Source organism: Lathyrus oleraceus, chromosome 3 (assembly GCF_024323335.1).
Source record: "Lathyrus oleraceus cultivar Zhongwan6 chromosome 3, CAAS_Psat_ZW6_1.0, whole genome shotgun sequence".
NCBI classification, from domain to species: domain Eukaryota; kingdom Viridiplantae; phylum Streptophyta; class Magnoliopsida; order Fabales; family Fabaceae; genus Lathyrus; species Lathyrus oleraceus.
Genome location: NC_066581.1, coordinates 394,299,768 through 394,321,976, shown reverse-complemented (window position 1 = coordinate 394,321,976; position 22,209 = coordinate 394,299,768). Strand labels below are relative to the sequence as shown.

Below are 22,209 nucleotides of genomic sequence, written 5' to 3'. Positions count from 1 at the left end.
CTAGGTCAAGTACGGGAGCCTTGCTAGTACTGCAGGTGGGGGATTTTGGCTTCAACCACTCCTATTGGAGCTGAAGGTGCATACACTTCCACCAATCCTTTATTGTGATAATCTCAGCATTGTAACTCTATCACACAATCCTGTGCTTCATGCTAAAAGCAAACATATGGAGTTGGATGTTTTCCTTAAGAGAAAAAGTTATCAACAAAACTTTTGTTTCAAGCACATTCCAGCAACTCTGCAGACAGCTGGCATTCTCACTAAACCTTTATCTACTCTAAGGTTTCTAACTCTTAGATATCAACTTAAAGTAGTGGATAAAACCACTTTGACCTAAGAGCTACTTTAACAAATAAGTCTCCTCAATTTTTGTGGCGAAGATATTACAAGAGCAGCTTCAACAAAGAAGTCTCCTCAGATTGTGTGGAAGATATCAGAGAATAGTAATGTATTAGAATATACAAGAGAAATAGAATAGAAAAGAGTTCGTTAGAGTGAATTGACAACCAATGTTGAGCTGGTGCACTCATGCTTGTCCATATATAGCAGTGTTGTTATCTCTTGTAACTAACAATTAGTTCACTTTCTCTTAATCAAAGTAACAGAATTTCATAATTCTCTTCTATTTTCAATTAAGTTATGAACTCTCTTTCAATTTCTAATAAAAAATGTGCTCAAAGATTTGATATAACGGCAAAAGACTTCCATTCCTTGAAGATTAATAAACTATGTTTTACAGATGTTTTAGAAGTGAAATTTCATTCAATGTTAAGTTTGTATATTATTAGAAGGAGAAAAAAAACAATTGAGTTGAAGGTTTACAGCCTCGATGAATTTTTCTTCCTTTCACATTTTTCCTATGATAATCCCTTTCTACTCAGAGATACATCCCCTCTTGCAAACCTAATAAATCAAATGACACATCTAGAAAAAGGGAGGGTATGATTATCGGATATCACGATCCTCACCAGAAAACTTGCACATTCATTTAGAGCATGTTGAAGAAATGTTCCTCAAACCGAGATGCCATAGTTGCTAATTTTAGAGACCTCCTTGGCCAAGGAATTCTTTTCTCGCTTCGCCTCAGAAGCAAGTTGGGAAACCTGTAAACCAGAGAATGTAAAATCAGCAATATTGCATTAACTGAAAAGCTTTTAAATCAGTAAAATGCCATGTTCAGATAACTAACTATATCAAGTGTTTTTAGTATAAGAATTTATCATATAAGTACTTGTGGAAAAATTGTTTCTATAATAAAAGATAAAATAAAGTTAATTTGTTTTCACATAAATTTTAAGCTTCTCAAAAACTATATCTGAAAGCTTATGGAAATAAACTCAAAAGTGGTTGTTGTGGTTGTATATGATAGTTAGCTACATAAAGTTGATATAGTCTAGGAAACCATAAATGGTAGGAATTTCCCATTTCTCTGTACTACTTTTGTTGTACCATTTCATTAATGTAAAAAAAATAAAATAATAAATCCGTTTTAAGTAATTTCAGTTCAAACAAAAGAGAAGAACAAAGCTAAGATAAACAAAACTGTGAGATCAAGGCTTAACCACTGAAATCATGATTTTCTAAACCCAAATTTTCTCAGCAAATAGAATCCATTATATTCGAAGCACAGACAAACTCAGCAAATAATTTTCACGAATTTTTTGATTCAAAACTATGCAGTTCATCATTATATCATACACTCCAAGAAAGTACTTCATTTTTGGAGGAGGTATCCACCATTATTGGCAACCTACCCTAGATATAAATACAGTGCAGTTATCAGCTGCACTTTCATATATAGGTCAATTTTAATGGTATATAATTGTTCAATTCAAAATGACTAGCTATATCAGGTTGATCAATATGTGTTTCTTTTAAGAGGATTTAGCTTTATCAAGCTGATCGATAGGTACTATTATTATTATTATTGAATTAGCACACAAATTCACTCATGCTCTATTGCTTTTCACTTTCTGAACATAGATGAAAGCATACAAATCAAATCCTGTGATTATAGATTTAAGACTCGACAAAACTAAATGTCTATTCCAGGAAGCTAGAGAAGTTAAAAAATAATCAACAAAACTATTATTTACCATGTTGAAGTTTGACAAAAATGAGAAGAGAAATAATCAGAACTTTGAATATTATCGATAATAACTAAATTATGGTTTGATTTAAATGACTAAGCCCAGACCCTATTTATAGATACATTACTTCTAATGAAGAAACAAGGAAACAAATCATGATAATAACCACGAAAGTCTAAGATTAGAAACTGACCCTACAATATAAATCAAGATAGTCTAAGGTAATACAAAAATATTACTATAAAGATATTTTCTTATATTTTAACATTACCCCTCAAACCCAAGTTTACTATGCTTTAACTTGTTACATTCTTTAAAAGTGAGAAGGAAAAAAAACTAATTTTTACAAACTGCAGGCAAACCAAACGACAATGATATTTGGACAGAATTTGTCCTATGATTTTTTTGTAAATCGTGGCACTATCCCGTGAGATCATGTGTACATGGAGCGGCCTTACCGTCTAATGACATGCGCGGCCGTTTGCAGCTGCAAATGGCGACCAAATCACCGTCGAAACGCACTCTTGCAGCACATTAGGTTACAATTTGAAATCTTTAAATTACTTTTTTTAAATCCTTTCCACAACTTTTAAGGGTCTTTTGGTCATTTAATTTTTTTGTAAGTGTCCTTTGCCTCTTCTTCACTCATTCACGAAGACATACAATGGCGAACAGTTTCATCTAAAAGTGCATATTTTTCTCTGCACGAAGGCTATCTTCTTCCCCTGTGAGAACGAAGACACACCGTAGCCTCTGTTCTGAGAGGAGACTTTCCCTCTCCCCTTTGTGACACATTTCTTCATCCCTTACCATACGACTGCAAAGTTCCTATTATTCTCCTATATCCTTTGTTTTCACGTACCACTTCTTGCACTCAAAAACGAGTGGCAAATGACAATAGTTAATTACAATTATTAAGTACATTACCTCTTTAATATTGTGTATTTTGCTATTTTTTAGTATTTATGCATATTGTTGGAGTTTACGTTCAGGTTGTACATTGTGTTTTAGTTTTAGCAATAGCTGCTATCAGCTATACCGCTTTAAAGAATTTCGGGTGAGACTAACAACATAGCTTCGCTTGAAACAATTAATTTAGTGATGAATGTCAGCGTCTCAACCTTGACGATGATCAGAGGACGGAGTACAGTCTGTTGTTAGAGAGCCAATTGAGACAAGGTAGAAAACATACTCAGATAAGAGGAGTTATGAATCCCTGATAAACAAAAATAGGAAAAGTATTGGTGTTGCACACATCTGACACGGATACCTATGATACTTTCTGCTACATGTTCTAGTAGTATCCAAATTGTTTTATAAATGTTACAGAATATGTTTGAGATGCAAACAGGACAGTGGGAGCATTACATTTTTTTAACTATTATTATATGTCTATATTTTCATAGATTATAATACCTTTTTAAAACATTTAGGGTCCGTTTGAAAGAGATTTAGGGTCCGTTTGAAATGCATCTTAAAAACTCTTTTTTAGTTTTTAAAAATTTAAAATTTAAAAACTTGTTTGAATATAATATTTTGCAAAAGTGTTTTTAAAAACTCTTTTTTATTTTTCAGTTTTTAAAAGTAAAAAAGTGAAACAGTTTAGTTGTGTTTTGCTTCTCACTTTTTAGTTTTTAGTATTATAAAACTTGAAGAAAAAACATAAAAAATTTATAATTTTCATTTATAACGTTAATGTGATTTTAAAAAATTAGATTATCAAATAAGTTTTTTCATTTTCATATTTTTAAAACAGTTTTTAAAAATTACTTTATCAAACAAATTTTTTGTTAATTTTCTTCTTAAAAATAGTTTTTTAAAATAGATTTGAAAAACAAATTTTAAGAACTAAAATTGAAAAGTGTTTCAAACAGGCCCTTAGCTTTTAGTTTCTAAAAACTATTTTGTAAATCAATTTCAAAAAAGAGTTTTGAAGAAAAAAAAATTAAAGCAAACATGTTTGGTAATCTAATTTTTTTAAATTGTTTTAAAGTTGAACAATATTACAAATTTACCATTAATGAAAAGTGTACCACTTTTCCTTATTTTTTTACTCTTCCTAATTTCCCAAACTATAAACTAAAACCAAAATCTCCAAAACCTATTTTAGTTTTTTAGTTTTTAAAACTCTGAAATAGAGAATAGTTGTCAAAAATAGTTTTGTAAAACTAGACATGATTTTCAAATTTTAAAAACTAAAAAACAATTTTACAAAACCAAATCAAACATGCCCTTAGCCTTTACTTATTGAAAGAAAATAAACTCTATCTCTCCCATAAACCTAGGTAGTAAATAGCAAGTTTTTGCCCCACCAACACGCCAGTTCAGTTGTTGGCCGCCACGATGAGGCCAGCGGCGTCGCGCATTAAGGGTGACGATGCCACAGTGGGTTTTCAAGGCGGAATGTTAGGGTGCAGGTCCCATCCGTCACATCGCACTAAATCTGCTCCAGTGATTGTGAACTTTTCTCCCAAATTGAGATTTTTGCAGCAGCATGTTGTATGTGCGGTGGCTAAATGTTTTTTCAGGTTTATGTTGCATTTAGGACTGCTAACTAGGCTAAAGGACAAGACAGACATTCATCCTTAAGACTCAATAACTAAAAAGCATTAAAAAAAAGTCGGGCCTTTGAGAACCTTAGGCTTTTAGAAAAAAACAAAACAATACTAGTAGTTAGTAATAATAAAAAATAATAATAATGAAGTTGGTTGCGGTAACAAACTTGTTAACAATTGCTATTATTTTACAAGTTTATCCTTCAAGAAAGTTGGTGTTTGCATAAAATACTTATTGTGGATTGTAGAAAAAATGTAACATAATTAGTAATAAAAGAGACGAATAAAAAATACAAAGAGGGTCTTACATTTAAGGAAGGATGTTGTGCTATTTAGTAATAGAAGACAAATAATTGAATCGAAAAATATTAATAGTAATATTTATTAATAATAAATCAATAACTTGTATATATTTAGTTTAAAATTATTTGGATATATAAGTATAAATTTTATTTTATATAGTATAAGTTATAATTTTGTTTAGACATAAATTATTTTACTTAGTTTATACTATTATATAAATTATTTAGATATAAATATTCAAATAAAGGCCACCCTGCCACACACTATCCCGCTATTCCAATTTCGGGATCAGCCACTTTGCGCCGCTAACTAGAATGGAAAATTATGTCATAAACAAAGAGAATCCTTATGGACCCCTTCCTTCTTTGTCTCTGCAATTTTTGTTGTGATCACAACTCAACAGGTATCATTTGGTAAATTGTGATGATTGTGGTTATAGAATAAGGAATGATTAATGTCAATTTCTTTAAACGTGTAATTTGCATCTATATAAGCTTCTTTTTAAATTAAATTTTCTAAAATATATAGACCATGTTATATCATGAATTACAAAAATTACTCATTTGCTATGAAGACGGACACCCCGAACACGGCCCTAACACCGACACAGGTAATATTTTAAAAAATTAACAAGTGTCGGTGCCCGACACGGACACACCATTTTTCAGAGGTGTCGGTGCTACATAGCTCATTTGTGTTGTATTACATATCCAAGCTTCATAGGATACGAGTTATTTGGCAGATGATCAATGAACAACTTGGAACTAGTAGTGAGACAAGTGTATAGTCATTTGGCCAAAGACGAGACAAACAAACCCCAAAGATGAGCAAAACCAGACCACAAAAGAAATGTGCATTAACAAGGCAAAAATAGAGCAGAATAAAGGCAGTTAAACATGAGGCCTGAAGTCACTAAGACAACTTCAAGAAATCAGATTGGGCAGTTTCTGATGGCGGGGTATTGCAGGGTTACTTGCAGGAAAAGTTTTCCAGCGGCAGTGGCCGGTGGTTGGTGACTGCAATGGTGGTCAGAGATAGCGCTGGGAAAGGGAAAACCATTTGAAAGAAAGAAGAAAAGAAGGTTCAATATAATAAATAATATATAAATACAATTATTTCTTTAGGAAACTCAGTGCAGAACAGCAAGGAGACATGTCATGAAGGACAAAACCAGGATCTAGATATCATTTTGAAGTTATGTGTCTTAGATGAAAGGAGAAAAATAATATGAATTTTGAATATTATTGATAATAACTTGATAATAGTTTAATATGATTGACCAAACACAACCTCTATTTATAAGATATAAGACTTCTAATCTGTACTAAATACAGAAACATATCATGGTGATAACTATGAAACATGGAATATAATTTTAAGAGAAAATCCAAGATACTCTAAGATTATAAAATTTGCATCTATATAAGATAGTTTCTTATTTTCTAAAAAGCATATATACTTATTAGTCCAAGTCATGGGCGTTCAGAAAAATAGAAGCTACATCTTCCATGATGCTATTTAATGGGGTTAACCCTTGAAAATTTTCATCTCAATCTATTGCATCAAATGTCTAATTTCTGGAAGTTAGTGAAACTCAACAAAACTCATTAAGAATATATTTACCATAGCTACTCATTATTCCATGTTACAGGTGTAGAGAAAAATAGAAATACATCTTTCATGATATCATTTAACGGATTAACCCTTGAAAATTTTCATCACATGATATGCAACAAGAGAGGACTTGAGATTACACCAACAGATTACCTGTGACCGAAAGTGAGATGCTTCTCTTTTAGGGAGCTCTCCAAGGATATCTTTTAAACCTAATGTAAACCAAAAATTAGCCCACTTATCAAAGGCACAAGGTCTCATAGCCAGCTTATTTCATTGGCCAGCACTAACTTTTTCTACTTATAGAAAATATATTTTGCATACCTCCTGCTCGTCTCTCAATTTTATATGCCGACTGAATCACATTCCTGATTTGCTTTCCTGCTTGTCTGTGGTAAATAGAAATGCAGATTAATCACAATTTTCAATGCATGAATGCAAAATAAAATTTATGGACTAACATCTGAAGTTGCAAACCTGAGTTTTGTCCTTCCATGTAAGAATTGTTCTTCTGCATGTAACGCACTCTTCTGAAAATATTAAATAAACAAAAAAATGCCATGAATAATGGAATAACAATCAAAGTTCAGGGGCTATCACCAGTTTATAAAATAAGCCAATCCCACCCCATGGTATCAAAAGGCAGTAGAAACCTACCTCCCTAACAACAATCATTAATTGTATAAACATTTTCTATAAGGCAACTTGGATTGTTCATTGATTCCATACAGATAGAATATCAATGGATAACTAGTGGATGTAAAAATCCTAACTGAACTTAAAAAAGGAACGAGAATTAAAAAAAATATCTCACCAACCTCACATAAATTAACCATCTAAATTATATTAGAATTTGGATGTCAAATTGTGTGTCAGACTATCATCTCTCTAATAAAGCCTGTAGTTAATGGGTCAACTGAGAAGTACAAAGCAAGACTAGTAGCCAATGGTTTTACACAAACCTATATATAGAGCGGACATATTATTTAAAGACTTCCGTTGCAATGGCAAAAAGGAATATAGAGCAATAACATTGTCCCTTACTATTAAAGGAGAGATTAGTGAAAGGTTCACTGCAATAGGCCTGCACCCACGCACACAGGATTGTCCCTCTAAACAGATTTTGTTACACACTGTATCTGAATCTGTTGTGATACAGTTACGGAGTTTCAGTTGTAACTAACTGACTGACATGTGTCAGTCAGTAAACTGGTTACAACCAGTAATCTCCTATTCACTAGACTCTAAATAGGATTTTCACCTATTATAATAACCAACTGAATTCATTCAATAAAAATCAGAAGCTGAGATTCAGCATTCAGTTCATAATTCTCCCTATAATTCAGCATTTATGAATTGCATAAAACTACATCTTTAGGAATTCTAATATGGTATCAGAAGTTCGAATTGATCCTATGGCCTCTTCGAACGGAGCTACGGTGCATAGTATGGAGGATCCAGCATTGCTCAGCCTTGTATCGTCGCCTACCACCAAGAAACACTCGTTTGCTGCAATTTCCAAGAAGCTAGACTCGGAAAAGTACCTGCTTTGGTGTCAGCAAGTAGAACCAGTAATCAAAGCACATAAACTTCATTAACTTCTGGTAAATCCTACTATCCCTACCAAATTTAACTCAGTCGCCAATGCCACTGCAAATTGTCTTCCCCTGAGTACGATGCCTGGGAACAACAGGATCAAATCCTAGTTGGTTCAAAACATGCGTGGATGCTTTGGGATAAAGTTCATGCCTACTTTCAACAACAAGGTCATGCCAAGCTCTGGCAACTTCGTTCAGATCTACGCAACACACATCTTGACAGCTGCAAGAACTATATTTCTGAATTTCTTCTGAAAATCCACTCCCTAATTGGCTCCATTAATGCAATTGGAGAAACGATCTCTGTTCATGAACATTTGGATGTCATTCTTGAAGGCTTACCTCAAGAATTTGAGTCCACTATATCCTTAATCAGCGGAAAATTTGATTCAATCTCCATTGAAGTTGAGACATTGCTTCTTTGCCATGAAGCACGCCTAGATCCCTTCATACACAAACCTTAGCCAATGTGAACATTGCAACTACACATGCACCTATAACATCCAGCTCATCCACTGCACCTCAAGCTAATCTCAGTCGAATACCTGAGCAGAATTTTGAACCTAATGTGCAGCCTTATGATGGCTGTGGTGCTCGTGGCCGTGGTGGCCGTAGCCATGGAGGTCATGGCTCAATTCAGTGTCAAGTATGTCACATATATGGTCGTGATGCCTCAATTGCTATCACAGGTTCAAGAGACACTTTATTCCACAACTACCTCTTGGTGTCGCACCTATTACCTCTCAACCCTGCCTGGCAATCCTACACCTTGGCCTTCATCTCCCTACCTACCCTAGCCTTACATCACCTTGCAAAACCCAGCTTACACTAGACCTCTCAGCTTGAATCCTCAACCTATGCAGTCAACCCCCAATCCAACACAGTTTCAACAATCATTCCCTAGACCTCAGGCACTTAAGGCCAATACTGACCCTACAAACTCAGCCGGCTGGTATCTTGGCTCTGGTGTTTCTCACCATGTCACCTCAAATTCCCTAAACATTCACCAACTGTCCCCCTTTGAAGGCCCTGCTCAGATAGATATTGGCAATGGCCAAGGTTTGTCAATTCAATCTATTGGCACGTCCTCTTTTAAATCTCCTTATAATTCTAAATTTGAATTTATTTTGAAAAAGCCTCTTCATGTCTATAACCAAAAGCTTACCAAGTGTCAGTCAATTTGCTCTGACAACTCTGTTTTCTTTGAATTTCACCCTAATTTTAATCTTGTAAAATCTCAGGCTAACAATGAAGTTGATAGGAATAAAGTAAGATAAATGGAAAATGTATATTGATTGAAATAAGAACTATTACAGAGAATGATCCCTATAACCCCAGAGCAAGTGCTCCTTAGAGGAGAGATAATTCTCTCTCTGCCCAACCCAAAAGGTTCCTAACAAAATTCCTGTAGAGTGCTATATCCCTAACTAACCATGTCCTTATATAACTAACAAATGTCCCCTTCCAACAGATGGTCCATAAGCAAGATTAACTAATTAACCACTTCACTGTTATTGGGCTATATTATTGGACTAAGGCCCAGACCAAGAATTCCAACACTACCGGCAGCCCGAAATACAACCCTGTCCTCAAGGTTGAGATAAGAAAGAAAAAGTTATAAATGGCATGCCAACACTTCCCCTGCAAAGTAACGGTGTGGGTCTGGACAACTATATCTAGAACAAGATTAAATCTTCACTTCAGCAAACCAAGAAACCACATTGGGAGTTCATTTTCTTGAAAACAGTGCAACAACACTACTGTAGCTTTTGCATCTCCCTGGATCCCATTGTCAGAACTTGATAGGCTGACTTCAAACAATCGAACATGTTGCACATCTTCATTCTTACTATCTCTCGATGATGGCCTGCAGCTTTTCTCTTTAAAACGCCTAGAAGCTTGGGTATAATCAATAGTAATTCCGCAAAGAAAAATACAAAGCTCACTAGAAGCATTAAATATATCAAGGGCCATGTCTTTTACAACTCCCAGGAATATGACCAAGCTATTTACTATATCTTCAATTAAAACTATCTCTATGGTAAGCCATTCAAAATTCTTGCCAAATAGCAATGCAAGAGGGTTTAAGTAAAATCCTTGTTTTCCAATTTACCGAGGAGAGAAAAAGATAGGAAAATAACCAGGTTAAGAGAAAGAAAGGAGGAGCGACATCGGGTTTTGGAGACCCGCGTTCTACCGAACTGAACTAAGAGCGCTTTCTTTAATCATTTTATGTCCGATGATGGCAATACATCTTTTGCATGCATACAAACTCAATATGGAGAACTATTCATATAACTATTCATATTGAGTATGTATGTCCAATTTGAATCGCTCACAATTGATCTCTTGTTACTGCTGATACGATAACTAATAGTTAGGGATAGGGATGACAGGATTTGAACCTGTGACATTTTGTACCCAAAACAAACGCGCTACCGGCCCAAGAGCTCTATTTCAGCCCACTCTGTAAATGCCTTAAAAAGCATACAAAATATTAACTTTGGCTTGACTCATTGGGTTTAGAGAGATCCCAACCTCCTCAATTGTCCAATTTGCCCCTAATTTTTCTAGAATGCTCTTCAGTTTTGAAATTACCGTTTTTACCCTTGCTTTTGAAATTACCACTTTTGCCCTCTACTTTTCTAGATCCTTCCCACCTTCAGCAATGATGATGCACGCTAAAATGATGTTGTAACCTGCAGAATGCTATATCCCTAACTAACCATGTCCTTATATAACTAACTACTTCCCCCTCCAACGTGCTATATCCCTAACTAACCATGTCCTTACATGACTAATGACTTTCCCCATTCAACAAATGGTCCATAAGCAAGATTAACTAATTAACCACTTCACTATTATTGGGCTATATTATTTGGACTAAGGCCCAGACCAAGTATCCCACCAGAAGTCCTTCTTAAGGGCACACTTGGTTGATATGGCCTATGTTAAGAAATGTGGTTGAGCCTAACTAATCCCTACAAAACCAGCTTATAGGGTGAGGATTGCCCCCATTTATAAGCACATGTTCAAGCCATATATTGTTCGATGTGGGACTCTTTAACAGCCTATATCAATTTCTTCCAATCCAACTAAAGAGAGGGCACACTTGGTTCATATGGCCTATATCAATTTCTTCCTATCAAATTAAAGGGAGGGCACACTTAGTTCATATGGCCTATATCAATTTCCTCCTGTCCAGTTAAAGGGAGAGTCTGTTACACCTCATACATCTCTTAATAAATCATTATCCTCTGTCAACTCTATATAGGAAGTACTAGTCATAGCCTTTTTTTTGTATAAACCAGGTATCCACTGCACACAAATGCAAAGACTAATCCCTCGAGCCGCGTAGGACCGCAATAGGCGACAAAGCTCTCCCTCAAGAGATTTAACACTATTGCATGCCCAAGACTGAGTTTGAATCCAAGACTAGTCATAGCCTTTTTCATTTGTGGCATACTAGGTTTGGTCACCCTAGTAATAATGTACAAAGACTAGTTTTCCAAAAAAATGTAACATTTCCTATATCAATAAAACTGTAAGATTTTTGTTCTTATTGTATTGTATGGGTAAAGCACGTAGACTACCATCTCTGCACAAACTCCAGCACACCCAATTCAGCTAGATCAGTCAGCCTTACATTCCTCAAACACAATGCAACCAACCACGACACGAGTCTCTCCCCTAACACAAATCCTTCAATAAGTCCATCACCTAGCATCCCTAGACCAGCCTACATTATCCCCTATCACTGCAACTATCATTGAGCATGCTACGCAAACCAGATACAAAGCTGAATTTCTTTGTTAATCCCACACTTTTACTTACCTGTGTTGAACCCAAAACAACAAAACAAGCCCTAACCCTACTTGGCAAGCCACTATGAATGTTGAATATAATGCTCTTATTACCAATAGCACTCGGTCTCTTGTCCCTCTCCCACATGGTAGAGTTCCAATTGGTTGCAAGTGGGTATTTAGAATGAAAGAGAATTCTGATGGATCTATCAATAAATACAAGGCTAGACTTATAGCCAAAGGATTTCATCAAAGGTATGGAAATGACTATACTGAAACTTTCTCACCAGTCATCAAACCTGTAACAGTTAGAAGTATTCCCACCCTAGCTCTTTCAGGCTGGAAACTAAGGCAATTAGGTGTTAACAACGTCTTTCTCAATGGTGTTCTTGAAGAAAAGGTATATGACTCAACCCCTTGTTTTGAATCCCCAAAACAAGTCTCGTGTACCCCTTGTTTTGAATCCCAAAACAAGTCTCGTGTGTAAACTTCACAAAGCTTTATATGGTCTCAAACAGGCCCCTAGGCCTTGGTTTGAGAAGCGCAAAGGTAGACTGCTTCAGTTTGGCTTTCATGCCAGTAAATGTGATCCTTCCCTCTTTATCTACTCTAAAGAGGCAAAGACACCACACTCATCTACATGTTGGTTTATGTGGATGATATCATCCTCACTAGTAATGACTATCAACTTCTCACATTCGTAGTCACCAATCACAACTCAAGCTTTTCTTTGAAAAAGTTAGGTAGACTACTTCTTATTACCAATAGCACTTAGTCTCTTGTCCCTCTCGCTTTTGATTCCATTTGAAGGGCAAGCCACGTCTTTGTACCTTTCTTCTTCCTCTATTCTTCTTTTCTTCTTCTTCATGTATTCTTCCTCTATTTTTCTTTTCTTCTTCTTCCAGTATTCATCCTCTATTCTTCTTCTCCTTCCTCTATTCATCTTTTCTTCTTCTTGTATAAATCATCTAAATCTTTTATCTAAACCAATATATTCCTCTGTTTTACTGATAGTATTTGTTTCTTTAAATTAATGCAAGGTTGCTTTGTTTGAAGAATAATAGTTTGAATCTTAATTCTTGATAAAATAGTACTCTAAGTATGAATTTTGAGATGTGATATTTTGATTAAATTTAAGACTTGATGTTCAATTGATTAAGAGCTTTTTACTGAGCCTTGTGTTTTGATAGTTTAATAATTTATGAATCTTTTATGAGTTTTGTTGTATTATTAAATTATTTGTTTGATTTATTTTTGTAGTTATTATTTTTATAATTTGTTTAAAAAATAATAAAATAGTGGTCATCCCGCTATCCCATTTTTTTTAGTCGGCCGCTCCGCTCCGGTATTTGGTATTGATAACTCAGAAAGCTACTAGGTAAAATATTTAAATATTCTTATAGAAAAAACTCGAATCTTAATAAATATTAATAATATAATTAATTGATGCTTTAGCCCCCCTACTTTGTACTCGATTTGGGATTTGGGTATACCTTATTTAACTCCACAACTTTAGTCCTTCAATTTTAATTTTTTTTTTCTTTTTAACCAAGTGTAAAATTGGTATCTAGTGTTGGTGACGGGACAATTTATATACTGACCTGGCATTTAAATAGTCCATCTAGGTGAAGTATATAGACACCGTGTCATCATTTTCTAAATTTAAAATTAACAAAAATTACATTACATGTACATATATGAATGATATATTTTCTAAACTAAAAATTAACAAAAATTACATTACATGTACATATAGGAATGATATATTTTCTAAACTAAAAATTAACAAAAATTACATTACGTACATATATGAATGATATACATGTCTATACATTAGTACTATTAATATATATATATATATATATATATATATATATATATATATATATATATTATATATTCCAACCAGGCATTCCAATCACACGCAAAAATTGAGAAACAAGAAAAGGGGAACAAAATCGCATATTGGATAAAATAGTATGACCAAAATTGCAAGTGAGCCGTATAATTATCATAAGTTAATGAAACATTTCAAAATACTTGGTGAATAAAGAGGTACAACCCTTGATGAGAGTGAGATGGTCTAAAAATTGATATTAAAGGATGGAATTTAGGTGGGTAGGATTCAAAGTTGGAGGCATTTCTGCATAAACCCTGAAAATTGCAACCTGAAAGCTCCTCCCATGTACTTTTTCTATAGCTCTTTTTTTATATTTTTACGAATTTTAATATGCTGCAAATAATTTGTAGGATCTGGGGGGCATAGTTGAGATTCTTTGTCCAGCAGTAAGCTTTTACATGCCAAATTTACAAAAATAAACAAATAAACTTCTATATTTTTAAAGAGCTTTTATATAAATAGGATTGTTTGGTTGTGTTATTCCTTTTAAGGAGAAGATAACCTAACAAAAGTTTGATCAAGATCACTCAAAGCTTCCACGCACAAAATCTATAAGTAGCTAAGGAATACCCCATCCCTGTCTGATACTGTAGAAGTTGGGAATCCACAGTCTTACTATTTCCCTATTGGTTATCACAACCATGTATTTCCTTGTGAAAGGGTGAGCCACAACTATAAACTAAGCATATTTTGCTAGTCTATGCACCCCCATCATAATATTATCAAAACCCAAAAGCTTTTGGCAGCCCTCCTGTAACATCAATGTATACATCAAATCAAACCTAAGTAAGTACCAAGCTCTCACTCTCCCACTACTCACACTATCTGTTAAAGCGTTGGTACCAAGCTCTCACCTTCCACCACTCACCGGCCAGCTCAGTAGCTAGTTATTCTCCCTCCAAAGACTCCGGGCTTTTGACACACACACTCTCTCTCTATGTTTTGATCTTGTGCATGACCACTTTTTTTCCTTCCTTTCACACGCTTTAGTTTTTTTAGGGGTTCTATATAAATGTGACTGGAGCGTAGAGGAAGTGTGAGGTTTCTGGATTTATGAATGGACTAGAAAAGAAGGGCATTGATTAGGATGACATATATTTTTGAATTCCTAATTCTGAGCTTTCATCATCATTTATATCAATACATGATAAGATATTATATAGGTTTTGTTATTGAACTAACTCTGATAGTCATTATAGTAGATTCTACTGGTTATTTGTCAACATGTGAATTACAATTGTCCCTAACAGCCAATCTGAACAGACAAATTAAAATTAGCTATTTGACTGTAATTTAGCACTGGTCAGGAAAAATTTGATCATTATTACTTATCATAACATCATACTTGCTCATTTTACTCTGTTAGTTCTAATACGGATATCAGAAATTCTCAATGCGCGAAATAACAGAAGTATGACAATATATAAAACTACTAAAATAAAAGATGAAATGTATTTTACCTCCATCCTTTCAACTTCGGCTTTTAGAAGATCAATTGACTGCCGCAACTCTTTAACTTCAGCATTGGCTTTAGAAACCAAAGACTGCATCAAAATACAATGTCAAAGCAATAATACAGTTATTATGCACCTCCACAGCTCCACGTGCACTTCTACTATAATCTAATGAAAGATATTCAGAGAATAAATCAAGCAAAACAGGTAAAGCTAGATCTGGCAATTTCCCATTGATGTTAAGGGGCTGAGTAGTTTGCATCGAGTTAAAGGGTACTGGCGTGCTGCAGTTGCTTTGCCAGGATTGTGGCAAGCTGGTCTAGACATTAACACAGTTAACAAAGCATGTACCATTGTATTTCTGTTGAGCAAAATGCAAGCAGTTTCCACGATAATAAACGAAGAGAAGATAGTTCAATAACACTCACATGCATTACAAGTTACAACTCAAAACTAAAAAAAAAAATTTAACCATGTTCATTTCAAATCATCTGAGGCTGAACATTTGCAGATCAATGTTCTAAGGTAAGGTCTCCACAATTTCTCCATACAGAAATCATGTTCTTAAATTAACAAATGAGAAAACATGCATATTCTCTAATTAACAAATTCAGAAATCTATAAAAGAAAAAATATAGAAAGAAATTAATAATTATGTTCCTTAACCTCTTTTCTTTTGTTGTCTTTTTAATCTTTTGAAGATTGCATGACATTTTTTTGCTTGTTTCCATATTACAAGCACAACACAGCATATTTAATAGTTCTACTCCCCAGTATTAATCCAAGACAGTTCCCAGTACACAATAAAACAAGACATACAGATTTGGATACATATAGTTCATAATCAAGTTAACTGAAAATGCTGCACCTTTGACCCTGTTAAAAAGATAGAGAAATCCAGTCATCACTCACCTCCTCACTAACAAAGAGACGCTTAGTGTTGTAGTACAAGATCCGACGAGGCCCTGCAGCAAAACCAAAATTTAAAAAAATAATAATCATTATTGAATCGCTTATGGAAGATATAGAATAGAGTCAATAACATTGTCTCGGCGACAAAGTAGCAGTATAATATGATACATGCTATCACCAATTTATTGCATTCAAAGGATAATATATACAATGATCTACAAGAGTTCTCTAACTATAATAATGATACAACAGAAACGAGATTCAGTAACAAAATACAAATATATTTTTAGGGTTAAATTTGTTTTTAGTCCTTACAAAATCATGAGCTTTCAAAGCCCCTACTTAATTCTAATTGAAAGTTTAAACCTCCATAATATTGTTGTTTGCAAGAATAGTCGCTATTTTGAAAAAAATTTACCAAAAAATGGATACTTTTAGTCCTCAAAATAGTCCCTATAAAATGACATAGGAGTTAAAAGGTGTGTATGTGTCAGTGCCAACACTTGTGATCATTACGTTCAATTTATTCATTTTTTCAAATTATTACCGGTGTTGAAGTGTCAGTGTCATGTTTCCGGTGTTCGTGCTTCGGTGATTAAAAGTGACCAGTATTTTTGAAGAACTAAACTTCAAAGCTCGTGATTTGTAGGGACTAAAAACATATTCAATCCTACATTTTATAACCGTGAGTATGCAATACTCAGTACTAAACACAAACCAAATCTTACTTTTGAGGACAAGAAGCCCCATTGCAGCAGTGGCTCCACAAGTAATTACTGGATGTGAAGCTGCAACATGTACACCCTCTGCAATAGAAGATTAAATAAAAATCATAAACACTACTAACTTGATAAATTGACAAATGAAGAACCAAAAATTTCAAGTAAAAAATTCACAAAATGCAAACCTTTGATTTTTCCAATCAAAATATCCTCATAAGCATTATACTGAGACTTGAAATCATCCAAATAATACTGAAGAAAAAAGCAAAATAAAGCGTGATATTGTTGAATAAGATCATGGTGAATCAAATTTCCAATTTACCAGTGATTTTCATTTTTGTTAAACCTAAAAACAAAAACTAATTATCTGGTGACAAAAAGAAAGAAAAAACGGAGGATTTACCAATGTTTGTTGAAAATGAGCTGAAGAGGTTGAACGGATTTGAGAAAAACGAGATGTTGAAGCGTCGATTGCAGATTCGACGGCGTCGTTGAAGGTCTTTTGGTAGAAAAGGGCTTGGGCAACAGCGTAGTCGATAAACGGTTTTACGTCTAGGGTTTGGGGTTGGGTGCTTGTGATTGTGGAATGGTTAACAGGGGAATGGGGTGTCTCCGGTTCCGATGATTCCGCCGCCGTGGCCATTGTCTGATGCACTTTCCTTCTTGCCGATGTTAGCTTCTACTTGTTTTGTCCCCTTTTTTTATCTATTTTTTTTTCACTAATATTTTTAAGGAGTAAATTATCATTTTATATTTTTTATTTAAATGCATTTTTTATCTCCAGTTTTATAAATTTAAATTTTTTAGTTTCTCGATTTTAAAAATTAATTTTTTATCCTAAAATTTTATCTCATTTAAAATTTTGTTGGTATCCTTCATTTTTGTTTGATGTATAATATGATGATAAAGATAAAATAATTATTTTTAATAAATTGGCAATTATGATTTTACTCTTATGTGGATTTGAATTTACATTTAAATATGTTTATGATTGTGTTGCCGTAGGTAATCTTCCTTGTTTCTATGAACTTGTGGCTAGGGTGAGTTAAGCACATGTCGACCAGTTGACTTGAAGTTAATAATTTGTTTTTGTTCTTATGATTATTACTAGGTTAATAATGTCTCAAGTTATTTTACATTCATGAATTATATGTTTATATGGATGTCATAAATGATTCCAATCGATCATTAATTATGTAATCTTTCTATCTCGGGCTAACAATGACCATCCTCTTACTAAGGTTGTTGTTGAGTATGCCAACAAATTTAAAGATTAGGAGAATCCTTCTTGAGCAGAAGCACATGATTTTGTTTCCATTGTTGGACATGAAGTAAAGGTCATTGTTTGTAACAAGGAACTAATGATGGGTAATAAGAGTTTATTCACTTACCACAATATTGCAATTTCCGTTGTTGCTGAAGATCTACTTGCTGAAGTTGAAATTTTGACTCAAACAGAAAATGCAGTATCTATAAATGGAGAAGTATATGGGGTTTTAGAAGTCTTTGATCCATTGAAATCAGGTGCTGAAGAAGTTATTTACATTCTCAAGTCTATGAAAACTAAGAGCATCATGGTGACTGGGGACAACTAGGAACTGCTAATTATATTGTCCGTGAAGTTGGGATTGAAGATGTTATTGCTGAGGTGAAACCGGATCAAAAAGCAGATAAAGTGAAAAAACTTAAATGTGATTTTTTATGTGTTTCAGGCAAAAAGACATGTCAATTTGGTTATGCAATGAGATTTTATTGTATTATTTTTGTTGAAGAGATACTACTATAATGGTTTTGGAATTGTTAGGATACCCAAGCTATATAGTTGTGTTGTTGCCATATTGATGAGATTATTTATACTTTTGATGTTGAGTGTATGTTTGATTCTGCATGAGAACTGGTTATGAAGAGTTGTATTTTTTTACACGTTATTAACGATTTGCAGGGGTCTTTAACCTCCACAATAAAACCTCTGCAGTTTAAATAAAATACCAGTTTTTAAAAAATATGTTGACTCAACTTATTAACAAATGTCTTATGATCATTGCCACGTAGACGAAGTTAATGTTTTTTCATAAAATTTAACAGCAATGATCAATTTGACTAATGAAATGGTTTTTAAGGGACTACTGTGTTACATGTTTTAGTTAAGAGACGGACTAAATTAAAATATTAAATTAAGTTAAGGGACTTTGTGACTAATAATGCTAAATAAAAATAACGGTTATGATGTATGTCAACTAAATTATTTTAGAATTGTAATTGCCTAAAAAACAATATGAAATCAATAATATATGAATATTAAATTGTTGTCCAAAGTAGATTTAACTTATTAAGTGTGAAATAGTTCTTTAAACACAAGTTTTATAATCAATTACAAACTTAAATTATTATATATAGAGAGAGAGAGATTTTTTCACTAGTGTTAATTTTTTTATAAAGTCACTCATATATTCCAAAAGAAAAAAGAAAAAGAGGGGAACTCAACCAAAACCCTCTCAATAATTAACAAATTTATAATTAGACATATCTAGTTTATTATGATAAATAAGATATACAAGAAAGAAGGATATACTGCTCTAATCAAGGGGAGTGGGTTAAAAAGAGTCCTAGAAGTTAGTTTATCTGCACATTAGTTATCTTCTCAAAAAATATGAGTGATGAAGAAGGACATGGATCTAATATTGACCATAATATTGAGTCATTTCACAAGTGTTAATTAATTTTAGAGTTCTAAAAGCATAAGTTTAATGCTTATACAAATTTAAGGTTTTCTTTCTTTCTATTTTGTTATTGTTTAGTGGTAATACATACTTAAATAAAATTTAAATTTTTATAATCCCATGAATTTAAAATAGATCAAAATAAATTATAAAATATGAAATTTTATTGACTCAGTCTCTTCATCAACACTTAATTTTAAAGACAAATTTATTTACTTCTCGTATATATGTAATTCATAATAAATGAGAATTCAATAACTAAAAAGAAAATGTAAATTGAAAAAAAAAACTAAATAATTCTTATATACAGTTTACAACTTGCTAGAAGGTCAAGCTTCTTTAAAATCATACAACCAACTACAAGTACAAATGAAAGCTTACATGGGTTTAACGATTATACAATTTTTATACGTATGCAAGATACGATCTTCGATGCTAAATAAAGATTAAGAAGTCGTTGTTGTGATTGAATTGCTTAAAATGTCATGAGTTGTCACTGTAAGTTGAGAAAATCAAATATTATAGGACGTGGAACGCCATGTTGGATTTTTAAAATAAAAATAAACATGGTCCTTCGGGATTTCAAACCCAAGGACACTAAAGGCATAGGTGTGGTACTAAGCCAACTGAGTTAGCAAATTATTTTGAAAAAAAATCACAATTTACATACTTATTTTAAAAGCTTAAGAGATTTCTCATAAAGTTATAGATAATTAGGAGTTATCATAAAAGTTTTGGGTAATTTTTTGTACTAGCCAATTGATTAACACTTGTATCCAATCAGTTGGATTGGTGGAAAAATGCGTCTTAATCAATTAGGATAGTATCTTAATAAATGTTAACAAGTGTATATCTTTTCCTTCCTTTTTAACCTTGCTAATCGATTAATTTTAAGTCAACCAATCTGATGACTTTCTTATCAGCTGTACTAATACAGTCGAAGTAATAAAAATAAATTCGTCTTCACAAGGATTGCGATATTTTAACAAGGTTATAATTGGGAAATTTAAAGTAACTACGAGGGGTTTTCATATTGTTTGTTTTGCGGAAAATAACTACGCGAATAAAATTCAATAAAAGTTCAAATAATAAGAAAACGACTAGATCTTATTTGAATATCTTAATTTTTTCATGTTTATGACTGTGCGTTATTTGAATTGAATTGACTCATAATTTTTTGGTAAATTAACAATACCAATTTACCCAATTCTTTGGTGTACAACTCACTAATTTAGACAACAACTCTCTAATTCCTTATAATTTTGAAGTAAAACTAGGTAATCAATGTGCGTTAATTCTCTAGCCACAACTTATAATTACATATTCCTAGTTAATTATTAAGTTGAACAATTTCTCTATATCTGATCGATAGATTTATGGTCAATAATCTCTACTCATCTAATTTCTTTCTGCGCGTCCGTAAACACACAAAGAGCATTAATAATAAAAGCAACTAAATAACAATTATCTAATCAAAGCATTCAAATGACATTAGGGATGACAATGGGTACCCTTTGGGCAGGGTACTATAGTGTCCGTCCCCATACCCATATTTTAAAAAAGCGCCCGTACCCGAGCCCATACCCTCATGGGCAATAATTTTAAAGTCCATCCTCATGCCCTTTGGGCATCTCAGTGCCCGTACCCGTACGCATTACCCGCAGTTTAACAAAAAAAAACAATAAATAAATAAATAACAACATGACAACTAAATTTAAATATGATTCAAAATCCTTCAAATTAACTCATAAAATATTGTACTTCATAGTATTTAGAAAAATAAAACTCGTGACAAAAATGTAAATAAAAGTATATATTGCAAAAATATGAAATGTAATAGAATTATGTAATAAAATATAGAATATAGTCATTAATTTGTGACTCCTGAACTTGCATTCTCCATATCCTAAAAAAAAATACTTTATATTAAAAAGTTATAATTAATATTTAAAAAGTATAGTCATAATAATATTTTTTTAAATTTTTTTTACCTCTTCTTCATAATCAGAATCTTGAAAAGAATACAATCGCTTATCTTTCACATGCAAATATTGGTTTGGTCCAATCATACCAATAGAAGCTGAAAAAAAAAAAAAAAAACTAAACAAAAGTTTCATTGAAGAAATATATAAATGTAAAAATTTTACCTTTCTTTTCATTTTTCATCCAACTTTGTGCACACATAAGTGCCTCCAAAGTATCTTCATGAAGCTTAGAACGGTGAGGACACAATAACCTGCCACCTGTGCTAAAAGCAAATTCTGAAGCAACCGTTGAAATTGGGATGGCTAAAATGGCCTTAGCAATTTTTTGCAAAGTCGGATACTTAATCTCATTTATTTTCCATCATCCAAGTATATCAAATGTAACACTCCTAGGTAATACCTTCTCTTCCAAGTAAATATCTAGTTCAGATTTTAATTGTATATCACTAGTATCATTGACAAATGAGTCATAACCACTAAGATAATTGTTATTAGAAACATTATCTAAATATGAATCAATATAATTTGACTTTTATGTTGAAGTTTCAACCAT

At 33.1% G+C, this 22,209-nt stretch overlaps 1 protein-coding gene across 1 annotated transcript; it reads right to left on the bottom strand.

Moving 5' to 3' along the window:
* Positions 1-681: 681 nt before the first annotated feature.
* LOC127127918 (RGS1-HXK1-interacting protein 1) lies at positions 682-17,679 on the bottom strand. Its single transcript, XM_051057191.1, has 9 exons — positions 17,355-17,679; positions 17,137-17,203; positions 16,958-17,035; positions 16,230-16,282; positions 15,324-15,407; positions 7,040-7,092; positions 6,887-6,951; positions 6,716-6,774; positions 682-1,103 (listed from the first exon to the last, which is right to left on the bottom strand). Exons 1-9 carry the CDS (start codon positions 17,592-17,594, stop codon positions 1,014-1,016), a joined length of 789 nt encoding a protein of 262 aa, XP_050913148.1. The 5' UTR covers positions 17,595-17,679; the 3' UTR covers positions 682-1,013.
* Between the last annotated feature and the right edge of the window lie 4,530 nt (positions 17,680-22,209).

Excerpts from the sequence above, each read along its gene's own strand:
- LOC127127918 (XM_051057191.1), bottom strand. The coding sequence starts at position 17,594 with ATGGCCACGGCGGCGGAATCATCGGAACCGGAGACACCCCATTCCCCT. Across the intron at positions 7,093-15,323 it reads CCGAAGTTGAAAGGATGGAG|AAGAGTGCGTTACATGCAGA; the intron begins GTAAAATACATT and ends TAATATTTTCAG. Across the intron at positions 6,952-7,039 it reads CATGGAAGGACAAAACTCAG|ACAAGCAGGAAAGCAAATCA; the intron begins GTTTGCAACTTC and ends TATTTACCACAG.